Below are 19,367 nucleotides of genomic sequence, written 5' to 3' on the forward strand. Positions count from 1 at the left end.
CAGCGATAGATCAGTCTCTGAGCCAACAGGTCTTCTCTGCTTTGGTGATGAAGCATATTGCTGGGGTAAAGACATCTTACTGCTATTTGTGCTGCACTTGGTTCACAAATTATATAACTTATGGGTCCTAACCCATATGATTCTTTATTTGTTGCTTTCATTAAGCAAAGGGCCTTGAAAACCACCTTTGAGTGCAAAAGTGAAATCTTTGGTCAGAGGAAGGAAGGGGAAAAAAAAAAAAAAGCTCTTATGAAAAGGAAACTTGAAATAAATCAGAGAACTTCAAATTTCTCGTTGGTCTTCCATCCACACAGCTCATCTAGTTCCTAACAAATGTAACTACAGGTTCAAAACTTTGTGCCACAAGTAAAGAAAATAATGTTTCCTAAACAGACTAGATGGGCTTTGGCAAAATGGCTTCCTCCCTTTCATGCTAAAGAGCAAAAACAAATAAACAATCAATCAAATCAAGAGCACATGCAATCAATGATATACTTCAGTTTGTTCTAAAACTCAAAAGCTACTTTATATAAACAATTTAACTTACTGTGAAATTCAGCTGACACCCACCCATGATGTAATCAAGAAATGTACATTCTACTATGATCTAAAAATGGGAATTAAAAAGAGAAGTTAACTTCTTTCTTTTTTTAATGGGAAAAAAACAGTATTATTGCAGCAATTTTTGAGGTTCTAGATTTGTTATCTTTACCCAGAGGCAACAAAGTAAAGCACTGCTTTTACTGTATAGATACCCCACCGACCCACTGCAGTGAGGATATCTGCAGCATGTGCTATCACGCACTCAGTGCTTCAGAATCAGGCCTGTCACAAAATTACAGGCAGGCAACAAAGCAGCTCCAAAAACACTATCATTTATAAAACAACATATTATGACAGACTTACCAGATTTTAATTTACCATAAAATGGTGAGCTGGGAAATGCAGAGGTTCAGGAATGGCCTTACAAATGGTAAGAGACCTTTGCTGTGTAGATGGCATCTTCAAGAGAAAGTGAGGAGGCAGGAGGACAGACATGTGATTCAGCTGTCAATCTGTCTCCTCACATGAATCAGAGCCCTTAAATATTTACTTTATCTGGAACTTCCACGCATTTCAAAGTTACTTACAGTTTCAGGGTAAAAGCATACTAGAAGACAATTGTTATGCCGCAACACTTACAAAACAGTCATGCCAGAATATATTACTGACCTCACAATGCTTAACACTCACAATGCCAGAGTTTTTATAGTTTTTTTTCTTTTGTCTTTTCTTTTCATTGATGCACTCAAATTCGACCTGCATGAAGGCAAACAAATTCAACAGAAGCACTATAAATATTACTTATGCAACAAATTTAAAAATTCTTTATTCTAGGATTTATACTTTGGGCTGGTATTAAAAACGCAGTTTGTTTCACTATCAAAATTAAACCCTGTCTGCCCAAAATCAGCAAGAAAAACCTCATTATCAAGATAGAAATCCTCGCTCACCCAAAGGCTTACAAAAACGTTTAGACAATTGCATTTCAACCAGACGAAGAAATCCTGTACCATTTTCCCTCTGAGAATCCTGCTAACAACCTCTTTGGTAAAGACAGAGTGATCCAGGCAAAGCTTCACTGTTTCCAGCAGCCATGGCAGTAATGTACAAAAGAAAAGGTTTATTTTTAATCTTTCCAGACTCAGTTGTTGAGACTTCATCAACTAAGCCAATATCTTAACCTCCAAGTGCAATCGCCAGCTAGTCAGTTTAAGCAGCTCCTGCCATCACACAGCACATCTGGTGCACAAGCAGTCTGAGGAGATGTTCCAGACACAGCTTCTGTCTCTGTGTCAGAAATAGGTTCTGCTGCTTTGGTTTAAGTTAAGTAAGTTTTAAAAAGTGATCTTGCAATTAATCTCAAGCAAAAAAGCACAGACAAGGCCAGTACCTATGAAGTCTACATGTCTCTTCTTCACCTTCTCTATTTTGGACATTTCACCATCAGTATCTTTCTATTTGATGGATTTTGTCTTTCAGGGTCTTGTTGTACTATATCAATTCATGACGTTCTCACTAATAATGGCCATGGGACACATGGGATGTATAATATTTCAACTATACTTTATAATCTTCCAACCAGCACACACCGACAGCATGCCTGGAGGGAAGATACACCTAAAGGGATGGGGGGAAAAAAATAAACCACTAATTCACCAGAGAACGAGAAGCCACCCATTCACTCCAGTCATACAAGATCAGCTTCTTCAGCAACTAAGGACACAGAGTCATACCCGTGTTCACCTAAAGTAAACTTGAAAGAAGTTGTGCCAAATCTGCTACGGGTGCAGCTGATGTCAGAATTGTGGGAGTAACTAAAGATCACACGTGGAATACATAAAGTCAAATTCTAATGTGCAGTGGAAATACTTTACAGACATTATCAAATTAATCAGATCATGCAGGATTACAGGTTAGTTAAAGTGGAGGAAGCTTGGAGCACATTATTTGTGTTGGTTTTTATCTTCACTTCATCTTACTGACACAGCAATAAGTTACTTAAAATAGGTACAGCCACAGCTCTCATGAAACCAACTTTCTTACAGCATTTCCCAACCTAGCACGGGCAGATTATAACTTAAAGTACCTTTTCTTTAAATTCACAAGAGATCGCACCTGCTATGCTACTAGGGGAGCAATAAAAACCAGACATTTGTATTCCCACGGAGCCTTTACACAACGCATTTCACACTGCACAGGAACTCCCTGTTGCAGTTCTTAGAAAAATATGTGCCTGAAAATGTGAATATAGAGAGCTGCTAGGTTTGCCTAATTTACAATACTGCTCTAAAACAAAAGTGCAACTTAGCAAGATGTCTCTTTTTTTAAAGATTCATAAAATCTTCATTTAAAAAAGCAGAAAAAATGATTTTATGAAATCCTCTTGTTCCTTGTCGTTGCTTTTTTGCACGCTTTAATTACAATAATAAGGAACACTGCCAGCATTGAAAGCTAAACTGACACCATCTACCCCCTGAAAATCCAGGAAAAAAGAGAAAAACACCTAAGAGGTCCAACTAGGCAGCATATGAATTACATGCACACGAGTCCAAAATTCCTTACAAACATTATAGAACCTTAAGAGGCATTAAACAGAACCGTACATAATTCAAAATGAATTCAGAAACCGGTATTTAGAAGAAAAGCATGGCAGGGCACAAAGCAGCAACTGAAAAACCACTACAGTCAAGGCTGACTCTTCATATTCAACAGCTCTGAAGGATTAAGTACAAACGCAACACTCAAGATATTAGAAAAGTACAAGCAGGCACTCATTATATTCTGTTATTATTAATGCAGGAGCTGTTCTGCAGGTTTTACAGAAACAAAGGAAAAAATGGTAAATGATTTTAACAACATACATGACCATAAACCACTTTTACGTTAAGGTTGCTATACTAACCTTCTTCAAAATTTAACCTTGCCTATTAAAATGTTTGCAAATTGTTATAGTTCGTAAGAACATGAAGGGTAATTTCACTCTAAAGAGCCATCTAAGGCAACATATTCAATTGCATTTTCATGCATGGGCATGAACATCAATTTTCTCCGTATTCACTAGAATACGCCTGATAGTTGATAAGTGCCATACTTGAAATAAAGTAATTAGTAAAATCTGCCTTTCAACTGCAGTGACATTTTATTGTGCCCTGTCTTTGACACTCCCAATTCTTTGATTTCTGTATTGTTATGATCAATGAAATTCATTTGTGATGACAGTTGGGTATTTAGATATGTAATATTAAAAACTGTAACCAAGATATTCATCCTAGGAAAGTGGATGCATAACATAAATGCTGAGTCAGCCTCAAATACAGTAGAGTGTTAATGTGTAGCCTAACTCAGCTTCAATAGCTGCAAGACAAGTGACATAAGTTTTGCTCCAGAATATCAGCTTATCAAGGACACACAGGCAGTTCAGACTGTGTAAGACTTACAGGTGAGGACCTTGATGCTTCCTTCAGTTTTGACATTGTAGTATGAAAACTTCCTATGAGATCATGAGACCCATCACTGTCATAGTCGTAGCACTCAACCTAAAATGAAGCATTATTTAGTGTTAGTAACAGAAATGGCCCTACAAAATCAATAAACACTGCAATGACATTTCTTGTTCAGGCAAACCTGAACGTCCAAAAACATATTTAAGTCTCATATCATGGAGACTTTTCTCACACTGCAGTCTTAGAACTGCATAGAGTTGCATCTAAAAATTACAGATTAAGATTGGGTAAAAGTCAGTATACCCAGTTGCAGATCAGATCTTCCACTTAAGCAAAGGAAGAGACAAGAATACCAAGCAGTGTCAGGTCCTGCATGAGCAGGTAACAGCAATTATACTGAACTATGTTTCGGGAGTGAGAGGGTGTTAAGAAGAATAGGAAAACAATCTCTAAGTTTTTTTATTGTCCTCACAGATTAAGAAACTTAGTTTTTCAGAGGTATTAAGTAAATTTAACAATCTCTGAGCATCCAGCTAAAAACTTGGTATATCAGCTATTCAGTGATCACAAGAGTTATATTAATAGTTTGTATTGCTTTATTAAACTTCAAAATAACTCAGAATTTAAAAGTATATGAAGGTTCAGCCCTAAAACTAGAAAAAAGACTTGATCCTTTTTTTAAGATGAGCAAATTTCAACAGTCACTATGACCCACACTTCATGGATCTGAATTTCAACTAAAATGACTCTTTTCCTGTATTCAATGTTTAAGGCAAAGTTTTACTATACAATAAATTCATCTTTTAACACAGCAATCCACCAAAGAAGGCAGAACAAGGGAAAAATACATTTTTGCATGTATGTTTGAAAGCTTATCAGTTTGAGTGAGCACCATTTTACCACTCTTACTTTATAGTGTCCTCAATTTTTGTTTTTAAAAAGCTCAACTTAGAAACATGCCCCAACTCCCTTTCTAGATAAAAAGCTCAGTATTTATCTATAATAGCATATGCTAATTCCATCCACTTCTGATATTGTTATTTCAGTTTAGCAACACGGACATGCCAGCTAACTTAATCAAATCACAGAAAACAAAATAATAATAAAAAAATAACAATAACAAAGTCAAAGTAGGAATCCTCTATTATTTGGAATCAAAACAAACTCCAGGAAAAACTTTTCTGAATATATATGGCTTAAACTGAACAGCCATTTTCACATCCCTTTTTCCAGACTGAAAAAATCCTATGTTATAGTCAAGAAACAATTTAGATTACTGCTTGCCCACTTCATTTCGGAATAACAAAGTAAAGCAAACAACCAATACAGTTAAGATTCTGAGAGGAATTAGCTTTCTGAAAACAAACAGTAATGTTGAAGTACGAAATACGATATGCAGATCGCAAGCTTTACACTGTGCAGAACACACCTCTATGTTGTGGTTTGCACTACTTCAACATTTTTTGAATGCACAAATAAATAAAATGCATGCACATGCACTGAATAGCAACTTAAATATCATACAAGCAGCCACAGTACCAACAGACCAAAGTTAACAGCAGATGCTGTGTAAAAATTATTTTGAACACCATAAATTAAGCCAATCAAATACTCAGCCAAGTGCTTCAGTATCTGAAATGTAAAACTGAAGATATGTCCTGAGCCAAAAGTTATGATACCTGTTCACGGTTAGCCATTATTTCTTTGTCCTTTTAAAGGGATTAAAGTTTGTCTTGCTGAATATATTTGACCCATTTAAGCCAATTTTCAATACTTACTGCAGGCAAGACAGAAATATTTCTTTTGTTCCATGTATGCTCTCCTGGACATGTAAAGGAACCACAGGATAAAATTGCATATGTCTATATATTTTTCCCCAGCAGAACTAGGCATGCTTGCTCCAGGTGAAAGACTCACATTTTCAACACAGAAAGACTTCACTGATTGCAAACACACACAGAGTATAGCAGTAAATTCAGAAGATAAAGAATTGACTTGGTTTGTGCATTGCTGGGGATACACAAACTAAGCCATTAAACAAGTGAAAAGCCACTCATGGAAAAGTTGGTGTTTTACTTACTATAACAAACAGCCCATTATGTGTGCAACTGTGCGCATATAGAACTGTTAGAAGTATTGTTTAATCCTTCAACATTATAATACAATTCTGTCTACATTTTAATGTTTGAAGTGACAGCTCCCAGATTCCTAAGTTAAAACATAATCCTACCATCTGTCTGCAAGTCCATAACAACTCCAAATAAAATCTCTTTCCTCTGGAAATAAACCTGCACTTCTAAGGTAAGATTTCAAAGAACAGACTTTATTAAAACGATGATAGATCTGAGAATAACTCCATCTTAATAGATAATATTTTAATAAATGATTTATACTTTTAGTATGGCTGTTTACTGAAAAAAATAAATATATTTACAGAAAAATAAGAACTGTCACAGCTATTTGGGGGAAAAGGGAAACATAAAGGAATGAGAAGGGAAAAAACCCACAGAAGTGGCAAAGGAAGCAAGTTCTGGACTTGTACAGTTGTTCATTAGTCTGCTCTATAATTATGTATTTAAATTTATACAGGTGCTTTTAACACCCAGACCCCTGTGGCTGTTAAGCATTTTCCAGTACTGCCTCAAGTCATATGACCAAAACCTGTCATGTGCAGATCATGCTCTTATTTTTCCTTCCTAGAGAAATAACAGCAAGTACAGCGGTTTGATTAATTTGATTTTGGTTGTGGTTTTTGTTTGTTTGTTGTTTTTTTTTTTTTAAATGCTAAAGTACCAGGTTCCTAACTTGTTTATAATGGCATTTGGATTGGTTGTTTAACTTCTCCTAAAGGGAATTCCTGAAGAAAAGCATGTGGAAGTTAAACATAATTCAATCAAGGTAAGATTTGAAGACAGAAAGAGTTAAAAACCAGTCCTGGTAAAACTATCACTTCACAGGTTATGTTGACTTTCTGACCAAGTTTCATTAGAGGACAAAAGTTGCCACATCTAGCATCCATAAGATATATCTCATCTACATCTGTTATCTCAGCTAGTCTATTAAGCCTAATTAATTGTATCAGGTAGTATATTAAGAATTTCATTAGTGTTCCCTGTTACACCCATAACGAAACATTACAAGATCCTTAATATAGAGCAAAGCATATTCCAGCCTTTACCACGCGTATTTCACTATACAGTATCTTAACACCACCAATAATGGCTGATGCAACACTAAAAACTACATGATCTAAATGAGGACATTCCAAAACTACTTATGATCAACTGGTTTCCCGGACTTTTAAAGACCATCTTTTACCAGATAATGCATCACAAACCTGAGACGGTTTTTCCCATTATTTCTGTGACTTTCAAATAAGACTAAAAAAAGAGGCCATAACTAGAATAGCACATCTTCCATTTATTACATCTTATTTTTTTTCCATGTGTTGATTCATACACACATTTCATATAGACTACCTTGATTGACTTATCCATGTCACTGTAACACAGAGAATTGAGAGAGATTTTGAAGGGTCTCCAAACAGGATTCAGGTTGTTTTTAATAACCTGTAAAAAAAACAAAAAAAAAGTCAGAAAAGTATTGTTCACAAGAGTGGAAAGTAGTTACTGTAATTGGTGATACTCTCATGCCTTGATTTTTGTAAGTTAACTAATGCTGCTGTCACTCCCTTCCTGCAATCCAAATCTAAACATACAGGACATAAACCAACTAAACATTCCTAACATGCAGAACTATTGCCCAAAAGAGATGGCATCCTTCAACTTCCTATCCTCCTACACTGCACTATGATCTACTTTACCATTCAGGTCCTATACCGCAAAAAGTTAAATTTCTTTATTGTTATATAAGTATTGGGTTTTTTTTAAAAAAAGCACAGACGTATATACACACACATAAACATATATAAAAGCATGACTTACCAAAAAAACACAGAAAAAAGATTACACCAGAATTTCTTAACACATCAGTGCCCTGAAGATTGCAGTTCACTCCAGTTTATATCTATTCTGACTTTCTACTTATGGAAACGTTCCCTCAATAAATTCATTATATAGTTAAGCAGAAACAGTGCACGAGGAAAAAAAAGACCCTGCTGCACACAGTGTCTCAAGCTGAATGCTAAATAAGTGATATTTAAGAATACTGAAGGATCTTCAGAATTTGTTAACTGGAAAGTATCTGTAATATACCCAATACACCAAATAATGACCCTAGAAAGCACAAGAAAATACAAGTAACAAGCAATACTTACTTAATCATACTCGTAATAGTAACACTTACACTTCCAGCACTGTAGGAGTGCAGAGAAAAAAAATTTCTCTTTCGAAAATGAAACCAGCAAATAACAGTTAATAACATGAAAAGGTTTTAAAACCTGCAACACAAAAATCTAATCCTCCAGACAGTTCCAGGCTGGAACAGTAAATTCTGGATTCATTACTGCAATTGAAGACAACTGTAATCCTCATAGAAAAGATACATTCTACACAGAGCTACTTCATGAGAGAAACAGGTTTTATACATCTGATACAAAAAGGATTTGTACTTCTACATCATCTGTGCTTCAAAATTAACATGGTCACTGTTTTGAATGCACACAGAACCTCAGCAGTGACCAGGGCCTGAGATATTTGGAACCTCCTCCTGGGTGGAAGGAAGGCTGCTGCTGCACGTTTCCCCTCACTCAGCACTACCCTTGGCTTGCCCTTGCTGTGCAAGCATTGGGTATAATTACGTTCATTAGCCAACAGCACAGCCAGGTGACACTGACATAAGGACTACACAGGCACAGAAATGCCCAAGTTCTAACCTCAGAGGAGCACTGAGAGACATGACCCTGTGCACAATATTTGGAGGGGGGAAAAACAGTATTTCCCTTTAAAAATAGAATGACATAAACAAAAATCCGAGCAAGGCAGGCTTCCCATCCTACCAGAAAAATCAGAGGAAGAGCTGAGGTGATTTCTAGTTGGTCTGCATGTCAACTACCAAACCATTCTCTTCTTCTTATCAGGCACTGTGACACACTGGAAAACAAATAACCTAAATCTCTAGGCTGTTTACTGAAAATATCCTACCTCTGTTCTGTGAACCATCACCCAGTTTCCATCTCCAGTCTGCTTGTGGAATTCCAGATAAGGATCTGACTTTCCAAAAAAATCCTGTATTTAAAGAACACGTAATTATCCCAGAACAGCCTGTGGCATAAATTCCATTAAAAACTAGTTAAAACACACTTAGATTAACAAAAACACTAAATAATCAGGGAACACGAAAGCTTTAGATGAAGAAACGCAAGTCTGACTATATTACAACCAGTGAAAGAGTGGAAGAAAACAGGACATATCGGTCAATTTAGGATAAAATTTCTTCAGTGTCCACATACGTAATATCTGACAGTTCAAGCCAAAGAATACTTATACTAATGAGTACTATGATGGATAGTTAGGAAACTAAGGATTTCATCCAGTTCAAAATAAATCACTAAATCAAACGGAAAAAAAAATTAAATTCCTTTTTTTGTTGTTTGTTTTTAGAAGTTTTAAAAGCCCCAAAATACTTAACATAACAGATTTATACACTCCAAGTACACTCTTCACCATTTATTTGAGAGCGCTAAGAGCTAATAATTTGATATATCCATTGGTTTGAATATTGCATAAAACTCCCTTAACTTTATGATTAAATGTAAAGATTTACATTTAAATGGAAGCATGCTATTCACAGAATATTCCTACAATGCACTTTTCTTATTTAGAAACATTATGTTTCATTTCAAGAGAGTCAATGAAGTTACTCTGAAGCAATTTTTCTTCAGTTTCTTCCTTTTGTGTAAGAAAAATCTTAATAGATTTAATTATTTCAGAAAAAAATAAGAAAAAACATTGTAATTTTTCCTGTTTTGACAAGATTCTGATTTTACTACTTTACCAAAGAGACAGAAAGTACTTAAATACCTTATTGTCCAGTTTCCTTGCTTCTACTTCCAGTATAACCACCCTGTTATCCTTCACTTCTTCTGCTGTAATCTAGACAGGCAAAGAAAATTTAAAAACTCATTTTGTATTCAGGAACTACATAGTTTTCTCACATATACAACACTCCTCTGACAGGTCCATTTAAAAAAATAATGTTTTCTCACAAATAAAGCATTAAAAATTGGGTGGCGGAAGGGAAGAACAATTTGATTTGACATTGGGATTCACTAGATGATGACACTGACAATTAAAGACACTGCCCAAACAGTAGCAGAACCGATGCCCTAATTATTTTGATGGATGCAATGAAACTTATAGTTGCAGAAGGTGGGCTGCACTCCTTTTGGATGACAAAGAAATATTAATGGAGGGGAAAAAAAATGCTTCAAGATACTTTTTGCAGTGCTGTAGTTTAGACACACTGTGTTCAAGCTACTAACAAACTAAAAAAAAAATTGCCCCTAAAATATTTAAGGATAAACACTGAAGAGATTTACTGTCTTAACTGTCTTACCGTAATACTTCCTCTTCCAGCAGGTCTGCCATTTTTAAGTACTAATGGTTTTGTTAGAGTTCTGCTAGAAACTATCTGCCAAGACAAAATTTGAGTATCAAGCATCATTAACACAAATTAATAGATTTTTGAAGGAATGAGACAGTGAGGTATTTTCATTTTAGGAATTTTTCCTTCAACATGAAGATGACAGCATTACATTCACTTCCCCTGACCTCCTATAAATAAATAGGTAATACTTGATATACTTCAAAAATTTTAAAATACATAGGCAGATGAACAGATGCAAAGTTTCAGGAGCAATATGAAATAAAGTGTTTTGTAGTAACATGATACACATACATGAACAAACATAACACCTGAAGTTTCAATCTCAAATTGTTCTGAAGTTTTTCATACATACCATTCAAACACATGTAAGCTGCATTTTAGAAAGGGCTTCAGCAAACAGATGTATAAACACAATGCATGTCATGTAAACAAACATCAGCCTCCCACTGCAGTGCTTCTAGTTGATTTTATTTTATCCTCTTCAGCCAATGCTTTCTCAGAAGCATGTCTAACTCATTCTACAGGTCCTTCTTTACTTTAAGAATGAATAATTCATTTTAAATTGTTACTTAATTTCATTTCCCAACACCACCATCTTCATAATGCACTTAAAAGGACTTTAGACACAAGGGAAGAAAAATCCCAAGAAGATTGTCATGAGAAGAAATGCTTTCAAAGGATCTATCAGAAAGAACAAGTTAAAAAGAAGCTGCCTGACTGTGAAAGCACCAATAGCGGAATTTGACAGGGAAGCGGAAGTGAAATCAACAGTAGGTAGAACCAGAATCACTGCTTGCCTTGAGTGGAAAGCAAATTACAAGGCTAACATGACCCTTGTGAACACTCCCATGTTGCTATACACCTATTCTATTTCCACAGAGCGTAAAAATAAGAATAGGAGTATCAGACTAAATAAACAGCAACTACTACTTTCTGCTCACTGACAGTCCACTTACTTTCAGACAGCAATCCAGACATTCACCATTTTGAGAGTACATCTCAGGATATCATCTCAAGATCTTTTGCAAATAAAATGTATATACACTGAACTGAGGCTTGAAAAAACAAATGAAGGGAATCCTATTAAATTTAAGAGTACCCCTACTATACAACATCGTTATAAATTTAAGATAAAATAATTGCATTAACTTATATTTTCTTAATTCTGAAGAAAATCAGGCTGCATACTTACTTGACCCAGTGTACACTCAAATTCTCCTAAGAAGTCGTCATCACTCAGATCAAAAGTTTTGTTATCGATGTCATATATCCCAAATTTAAACTTCTGAACAAGCTCAAAATAGTAATCAACTAGGAATTTCTTGGCAAACTTTGGGTTCAAGGAATTCTTAACTCTTTCTGTGCGATCAACCTGCATTTAGAAAGATATCACTTTATCCAATATTTCACCAACCAAACAAGTACTCAAATCAAACAACATACTATTAAAGACTTTCAAAAGTTCTTCTTAGGGTAAAGACATATTCCTACAAACCTTTCATTAAATATAAATGACCACACTGTATTACAAAACCCACTGCTATAGGTCAAAGGTATTTGAGGACCTGTTTTTCTTTGTTCCCAGTGAGGAATATCTACTCTTGAATAGGGAAGACCAGCATAAAAATGGTAAAATGTCATATCCAGGTTAAGACCTTAGTTTTGGAGTGCTATATTAATAAAAGCACATTTTATGTGTTTATGTGGAAGGCTTCTTCTGTTGGTGCACACATGGCTGGGGGAACCGCTAAAAATCAGACAGGTGTAAGAATTTATTAGAAAACTATTATTAATATGCTACCTGTATAAGTAATATAATTTAAAGAAAAGTATTGAGAGGTGCTGGCATAAAATTAAAATATTTTAATGAAATCATACACTACAGTGTTTTAAAAGGTCCAACAAGTTAGACTGTTTTTAGCAGGTTAAGGAGAAGCATCACACTGTACCTCATACCACTGCGGACCACTTGTGTTCTGGAGAAGCACACACAGCGGGTCTGACTTGGATCCAATATCTTTATCCAAGAGATTGGTGCAGGAAATAGTCAGCTCCACCTTTGTCACACACTGTGCCGCCATTTGTCAATCTAGAGAGCAGTAACAGAAATAATTATTTTTAAAATGGACTATAAAGCAAACAATGGGATTGTCACAATACATTCATTCTCTGACTGATAATTAGAATCATTAACTTGTCAAGAGAGAGATCTGAAGCTTCAAATGCAAATTTAAAGATTCATGATGTACCAACGTTACAGTATTACTGTCATATTCTTGGCTTTGCAGCATAGGTGTAAAACTTCATTTCAAAATCAGCGCATAAGATCAGGTTTCTTAGAATGCTTGAGGAACAGGATACACGAGAAAGAAAGTACAGTGGTTTGAATTACTGACAGCAAAACTTCACAACCTTTAAATTACATCTTGTAAAACACACATGAATTCCAGTATCATATAATGTAGATATTAACAATATTTTCATGAATAAGGAAAAACATCATATGATATACTCCTCCACCAAACCTTTATAACAAAACGCTGAAGCCATGAAGATGACAGAATTGGAAAAGGAGTTTAATGGATGAACAGGTGATCATGCTTTAGTAAATCTTAAAAAAGAACTACAATTTTAAATAATAATGATAAACAACTCTGAAGTCAAGTAAAAACCGAGAATTAGGAGGAAGTGTTCTTTCTGGTGGTTTATTTATTGAAAGCTTTCTCACATTTCATTCTAAGTATCTCAATCATTCTCCACTGGAACTGAAAAGGCGGGCAGATATTAAAAAACTACAGAGACAACTTCATTATAAGTTATGAACCCCACTCTGGGATAACATCTATTTGCAAGTCTAATTAGGTCTGAGCAGCAGTTATTTTCTATTTAAAAAAAAGCAACCTTCATAATTATACTTCTTGGGAATATAGTTGATTATTCCCAACACCTCTTTGGGAGGTGAACCTCTACAGTACAATTGCCCTTGACAGTCAACAGAATGAGGAAGGCATCTGCTTCTCTCTAGCCACGTCACTTGCAACCTACACATATAGTGTACTTGAACACGAAACTATACCTAACCCAATCCATCTTTCTTCCTTTCACTGCATTCACATGACTTTTGCTGCAGGAGAACTTTTGTTACAGGTAAAAATGAAAAGGAAGATGGAAAATAGAACGACGAACTGAAAACGGGAGAAAGAAAACACTGTGGTCTGACAGAATTTTCCTGAGGCTTCCTGTATTCCACACACACAGTTAACATGTTGACTCTCCATCTCTATCTTGCTATCTCAGAGATGGACCTTTTGGAGAATGAAGTAAATGTAAATCATCTGTAAAGGAGCCACTTAAACATCCATGTACATCTACTACTGTTAAGAAGAATGTCAGATTCATGGAAATGCTCTTGCACCTCCCAAACACCTAAATGTGATTCCATCTTTGAGTATCTTGCTCCCATGACTTTACCAAGTTTCAGTCACTGTCCTTGAGGGAAAAAAAAGTTAAGCTCCAAGTTCTAAGTATTTAAATTGTTTCTAAACCAATGTTTTTTAGGCTAGGAACGCATACCTTTTAAAAGTAGTCTGTTCCCTTTTTCCTGGTCCTCTTTTTATACTGGTATTTTCCGTTCCCTATTGCTTTCCTGGTTGCCAGACAGAGCTCATTAACAGTCAGTGGCTTTGCCCACAGAATCCAGTGCAGACCAGTGCACAACTCCGTAATTGCAGTTTCCAGAAAAACAACTTTCTGCTGACAAAATTATGCTTTAATACCCACCGATGCTGCAACAGCAAGTAGAAAGGGTTTTCACTAAATTCAAGAGAATTCAAACTTGCATTGAGACACATTTTGTCTCCTCCTCCACGTGTCGCTGACTCTCCCACTATGCATCTAATGTGGGAAAAGAGCAGATCTAGCAAAAGAGTTGCTGTGCAAAAAGCATCCTTTAACACACAGAGAAAGGAAGAATAAAAAAGCTGCTTCCCTGCACGATATTCTAGATGCATGACTGAATTACTTGCACATTTGGGACACTGGAATAACTTCACATGGACAGATTATATTGTTTGGTCTCTGGTGGGATGAGCCTTGACTGCCAGGAAATTACATCACATAACAAGAGACTTATTTAACCAATTAGTTATTGTTATGAAAGTAACTATGCTCCCCATTGGCCAAATATAATTAAAACCTCCGCTTTTATCAAACTATCAACTGCTTGTCCTCCATGCAGGGTACACCATGAAGTGAGGTAAAGCACACCTGAGTGGGGCCAGATGACAGCTTAATAGTCCTTTTTATTAGAATAGCTAGCTTTAGTGTCACTGCCTTTAGTCACAAGTCTCAAACCTGCTCTGATGTAAGCTAGTGCTGTCACAGAACGTTTCCTAGTTTCTGTGAACTGCTAAGACAAAAAATCCATATTTTGTAGTTAACACAGGGCCCAGACAGACATTGAAAAAGCAGGAAAAACATTTCAGAACTTGCTAATAAAGTCTATTCCTGATCAGCTAATCTTAGCCTTAATGCTACACTTAAGCATTTTATGTAAAGTGTGCCAGACTGAAAAAGTCAGTGCCACATGCAAGAAGTGCTCCAGTATTTCTTGAATTATTAAGTATTTCCCATGAACCTGGACAGAAAACATGGAAATAAGTTAAGTCACATTACCAAAGAACATCTTTGGAATTCTACTTTAAAAAAATCCGCCGGCACAGACCAGAAACTCTTAATTTGACTTCTAGGACGCCTGTTCACAAGAGGACCTAAAAAAAGCCATTTCTAAATATCCTTCTATTGATCTTCTTTTCCTGAATATGTGTGTTCACTCTTTAGGCATATCTTTAATGCATCCTTCTCACACAAAAGGATTTTAAGCATTTTGGGTGATGTTTTGATCCAAGTGAGCTAAACTAGAAAAGATAATATTGTGCCCTGAATAATAAAATTAAGAAACAAAGATCTCCTGACTTCAAAAATTAGTTCTTTTAAGCAGACAGGATTCATCAAAGAGAAAATTTATTTCCTGCATATATGTTTTATCAGAGTATTTTTATGTCAATTACTTTACAGAAAACAATTTATCAATTATGTAATTTAAATAGTATCTTAAATTCTTCATTGTAGTTTCTCTGTGTAGAGCCACTGACTGACTGTACATAATTAACATTAACCAGAAGAAAGAAAAACTTGTATCTCACTAAAACATGCTGTGTTTTACTGCAGAAACAAGACGCAAGTGAGCACATGTTTTAGACTAATCCTTCCTGTAGTCCATTTCAAGTCTGGTTTGTTGTAACACTTGACGGTTACAAATACCGGTTCTTAAAAATGAGTTCATGGTTAACATACCTCAGAGGTCTGCCTCTGGGTTTCTTGATAGAACACTAAAGCTTCAATAGTAGCATTAAAACGTGAAATGAAAGGAAATTAAAATCGATAACTGTTATCCCCATATATCAATCAAAGTAACAAGTTCAAACTTATATACCTTGAGGAACTACAGTTCCTCTCAAAATACATAACTTGTCCAACAGTTTCATGTGTCCATGACAGCAGCACTGTAAATATTATTTAAGGGAAACTCAGAGCCTTTGTTAGCAAACAAAGTAAAATATAAATTAGATATTTCAAAAGTCCAGCAAGAAAAGCCCTTTAACATTTTAAGAACAAAGATAAAATTTTCTTTTTCTTGTCCTATTCATTTTTTTTCCAATAAGATAATAGTGCTGTAAAGTAACTAGACCAAAATCAGCAGCTTACAAGCTCCCAGTGTAGCTTACACTCTAAGAAACCTATGCTTTCCTACACTGATAAAGGCTGCCTAAGAAAAACACATAAAAACACCACCCCACAATGGTATCTCAGCATAAAAAATAACACTAACTTCAAACTGACAATCACAAAGTTACACTTTAGTATAGCCGAGATGCATTTCAAACCTTGTTATAGGGAAGGAAGAGCTCTCCAGTCAGCTGTCCTGCAATTCAGCCACTTGTGCTCTGCATTTGGTGTGCTGGGAGGCATCGTACATGCTCTCTGCATGTATCTGGGCAGTGGCTGTGAACATGGGCACACAGCAAGCACGCTGCTTCCTGGAACCATCAGATTATTGCCATATGCTAATCACCTACAGTGAAGACTTGCTAATAACCCTCCTGGAGGTGAGAAGCACCAGAAGCAAGTTGCCACCACTACACTAATTCAACTGGCTCCTAACTGTGCCTTGGATAAAGCACTGAGGGAACATGTGCACTCAATCCAGCTACAGGATGGATGGGAAGGATCTACAGGAGAGTCCTCTTTCAACCCCAGAAGGAAGTATGAAGCAAGCAATCCAAATCATTAAGGCTATGTCTTAAACAGCTCAGACCCAGCAACTCGGCCCCGAAACTCCAATATTCAGAAATCCTCCACATGCTTAATAATGCCATTTTTAAATACCCGAGCAACAGCATCTCATCTAAAGAAACATTCAAGACAAACCAAATAAATTAAACATAAAACAGTAAAGAGCACCATAATTCTACTTCCTGTCTACTCATTTCCACAAGCCCCACAACTTCAAATTCGATGCTAGAAGGGGCCATTATTAATCTTAGCCCAATCGATCCAAGAATAGAAGTAATTTTGTCGGGTTTAACAGGAACTAATACTTATAAATACTAACTCAACCGTGTATTATTTATGTCATAAGAGGATCCTGACTTTCACTGAAAAACAAACACAATAAGAAGGAAAAAAAAAATCTTACTACTTAACTTTGTCCTTAAAGGAAACCATGGTAATGATAGCATCTGATTCTAAATAAGAATAAAGGAAAAAAAAGAAACGGAACTCCACCCCAAGTAATAACATTAGCCTACCTGTGGAGATGAGATTTTAGTCGTATTACCCCTGAAAGAAGGATCTTTGTTGTTGTTTGTACAAAACAGCTACTATGGCTCCCCTCTAGTCTTAAATTCTGGAGAAACAGTAACGCCTTCAACATAACACAAGGCTATAAAAACACCGTGGTACAGCACTGCTACCTTGGAATTCTGGCAGATGACATTTAATAATGGTTTAGTTATTCAACCTACCAGAAATGCACTTTTGCTTTCAACAGCTGAACTAAAATTAGTCTAACAGTCACATCTAATGCATTTATACAGATCAATCCTGAGATATTTAATACAAACATACTTGTTGGAAAAATACTGCATTCTCCCTAACACCATAATGAAAGAAAAAAAAAACAAAAAAAACCACAATAAAACAAACCAAAAAACCTCCCAAACAAAACAAAACAAACAAAAAATACAAAACCAAACAAAAAACCCAACTCTGTCTGGTTTCCCTTGCCTCTCTACACATCTTTCTTGCTTATTTTTTTTTTCTTCTAATGCTTGTTGGTGTTCTTCATACCCTTTGAAACATCTTACATCTGTGATTATATATATATATATATATATATATATATATATAAAGTTAAAATCTAAAGCTTCAACTGAAAACAAAAAATTATCTGGGATTAAGTTTGACTCTAATTACTTCCAGTAAACAAACTTTTTTTTTTTTTACCACCACAGAAATATCTTTTGAACTTTCAGGAAAACAAATGTAAGTTTTGGAGGCGGGGCAGTGCATATTACCTTGAGGATACTTAATGCACTTTGAAGATATGAACATGGAAGCAAAAGTGAAGAGCTTTCTTTTTTTTCCTAGTGGAAGAGTAAATTATGACAACATGCATACCAGTCAAGGTTTGTTTTACACATATCATGAAACCGTAAAGAAAGAAAAAACAACAACCCACTCTAACAGCAGCTCACGAAGAACAGTGTATGTTTTTTTTAAGGAATGATGATGACATCTGACAGCCTCCTTCCTGAAGGGTGAGGGCACTTTTCAGAGACGCGTTACACCATCGCAGAGACCGGCACCCAGGATTTAAACGTTTCGGGTACAGCCTTTTAACTTCAACGAGTTTCGCTACCTGAGGGACGGCGAACCAGCCGACCGATTCCTGGAGCTCTGCACAAGTTCGTGTCCGGTTCCCGGCAGAGCGCGGCCTGTCCCGGGCGCGGGAGCGGCCCGGCCACCCGAGGGGACATTTCACAAGAGGAGACGGTTGGGGCAGCCGCGAACCGCCGCCCGTAGCGGGGAGGGGCGGCCCCGGCCCAGCCCTGCCTCCCACCCCGCACGGTTCTCACCGTACGAGGCGGCAGCCGGAGGAATGAGGCGCGGGAGACATCAACTCCCTCTCCCCAGGCCGGAGGAGGAGCGAACCCCACAAACGGGTTGGCGCACGCCCTGCACTGGGGGAGGACTCGCCCCTGAGGCACGGAAAGGAGATGGGCCCCCGAGCGCTCTGCTCTGCTCTGCTCTGCTCTGCTCTGCTCTGCTCTGTCCCGTCCCGTCCCGTCCCGTCCCGTCCCGTCCCGTCCCGTCCCGTCCCGTCCCGTCCCGCACAGCTGCACGCTGCAGGCCGCAGCTGGACCCCGCACCTCAGCTCACCTCACCTGCCGGGCCGGGTACAGCGGAGCTGCGACCCTGGCCCCGCGGCGGCCACGCCCACACTGACCGGGCACGCCCCGCCCGGGACGGCCGCCAGCGAGGCGCGCATGCGCAGACTGCCCGCCTCCCTCCCTCTCTCGCCCTCCCTGAGCTGGCGGCCCGGCCGGGGCCGAGGTGTGGCCGGGGTGCCGGGGTCACGCCACGGCTGGCGTTCGCGGCGGCAGCGGGCCGGCGGGCGGAACGGGCGGTCGTTGCTCCGGTTTCCACCCTCCGCCCGGGTAGAGCTGAGGGACGGACCGGTTCCTCCGCTGG

The 19,367-nt window shown here is 37.4% G+C and overlaps 1 protein-coding gene across 5 annotated transcripts in view; it reads right to left on the minus strand.

Annotated features, from left to right (window-relative positions):
- The window catches only part of CPNE3 (copine 3), a 28,601-nt gene extending 9,415 nt beyond the window's left edge, over positions 1-19,186 (minus strand). The window contains exons 1-10 of one of the 5 annotated variants that reach the window (XM_065830058.2): positions 19,056-19,186; positions 12,503-12,642; positions 11,746-11,925; positions 10,503-10,577; positions 9,968-10,039; positions 9,089-9,172; positions 7,466-7,555; positions 3,981-4,079; positions 1,213-1,299; positions 548-607 (exon numbers count right to left, since the gene is read on the minus strand). In XM_065830058.2, coding sequence (XP_065686130.1) covers positions 548-607; positions 1,213-1,299; positions 3,981-4,079; positions 7,466-7,555; positions 9,089-9,172; positions 9,968-10,039; positions 10,503-10,577; positions 11,746-11,925; positions 12,503-12,634 — 879 coding nt within the window. In that variant the 5' untranslated portion in view covers positions 12,635-12,642; positions 19,056-19,186. Of the gene's footprint in view, positions 1-547; positions 608-1,212; positions 1,300-3,980; positions 4,080-7,465; positions 7,556-9,088; positions 9,173-9,967; positions 10,040-10,502; positions 10,578-11,745; positions 11,926-12,502; positions 12,643-14,126; positions 14,150-16,047; positions 16,110-18,534; positions 18,919-19,055 lie in introns of those variants that run through there. The other 4 variants (XM_065830060.2, XM_065830059.2, XM_071803965.1 and 1 more) reach the window with 4 other exon arrangements.
- Between the last annotated feature and the right edge of the window lie 181 nt (positions 19,187-19,367).

The sequence above is a fragment of the Patagioenas fasciata genome, chromosome 2 (assembly GCF_037038585.1).
Source record: "Patagioenas fasciata isolate bPatFas1 chromosome 2, bPatFas1.hap1, whole genome shotgun sequence".
Lineage (NCBI taxonomy): Eukaryota > Metazoa > Chordata > Aves > Columbiformes > Columbidae > Patagioenas > Patagioenas fasciata.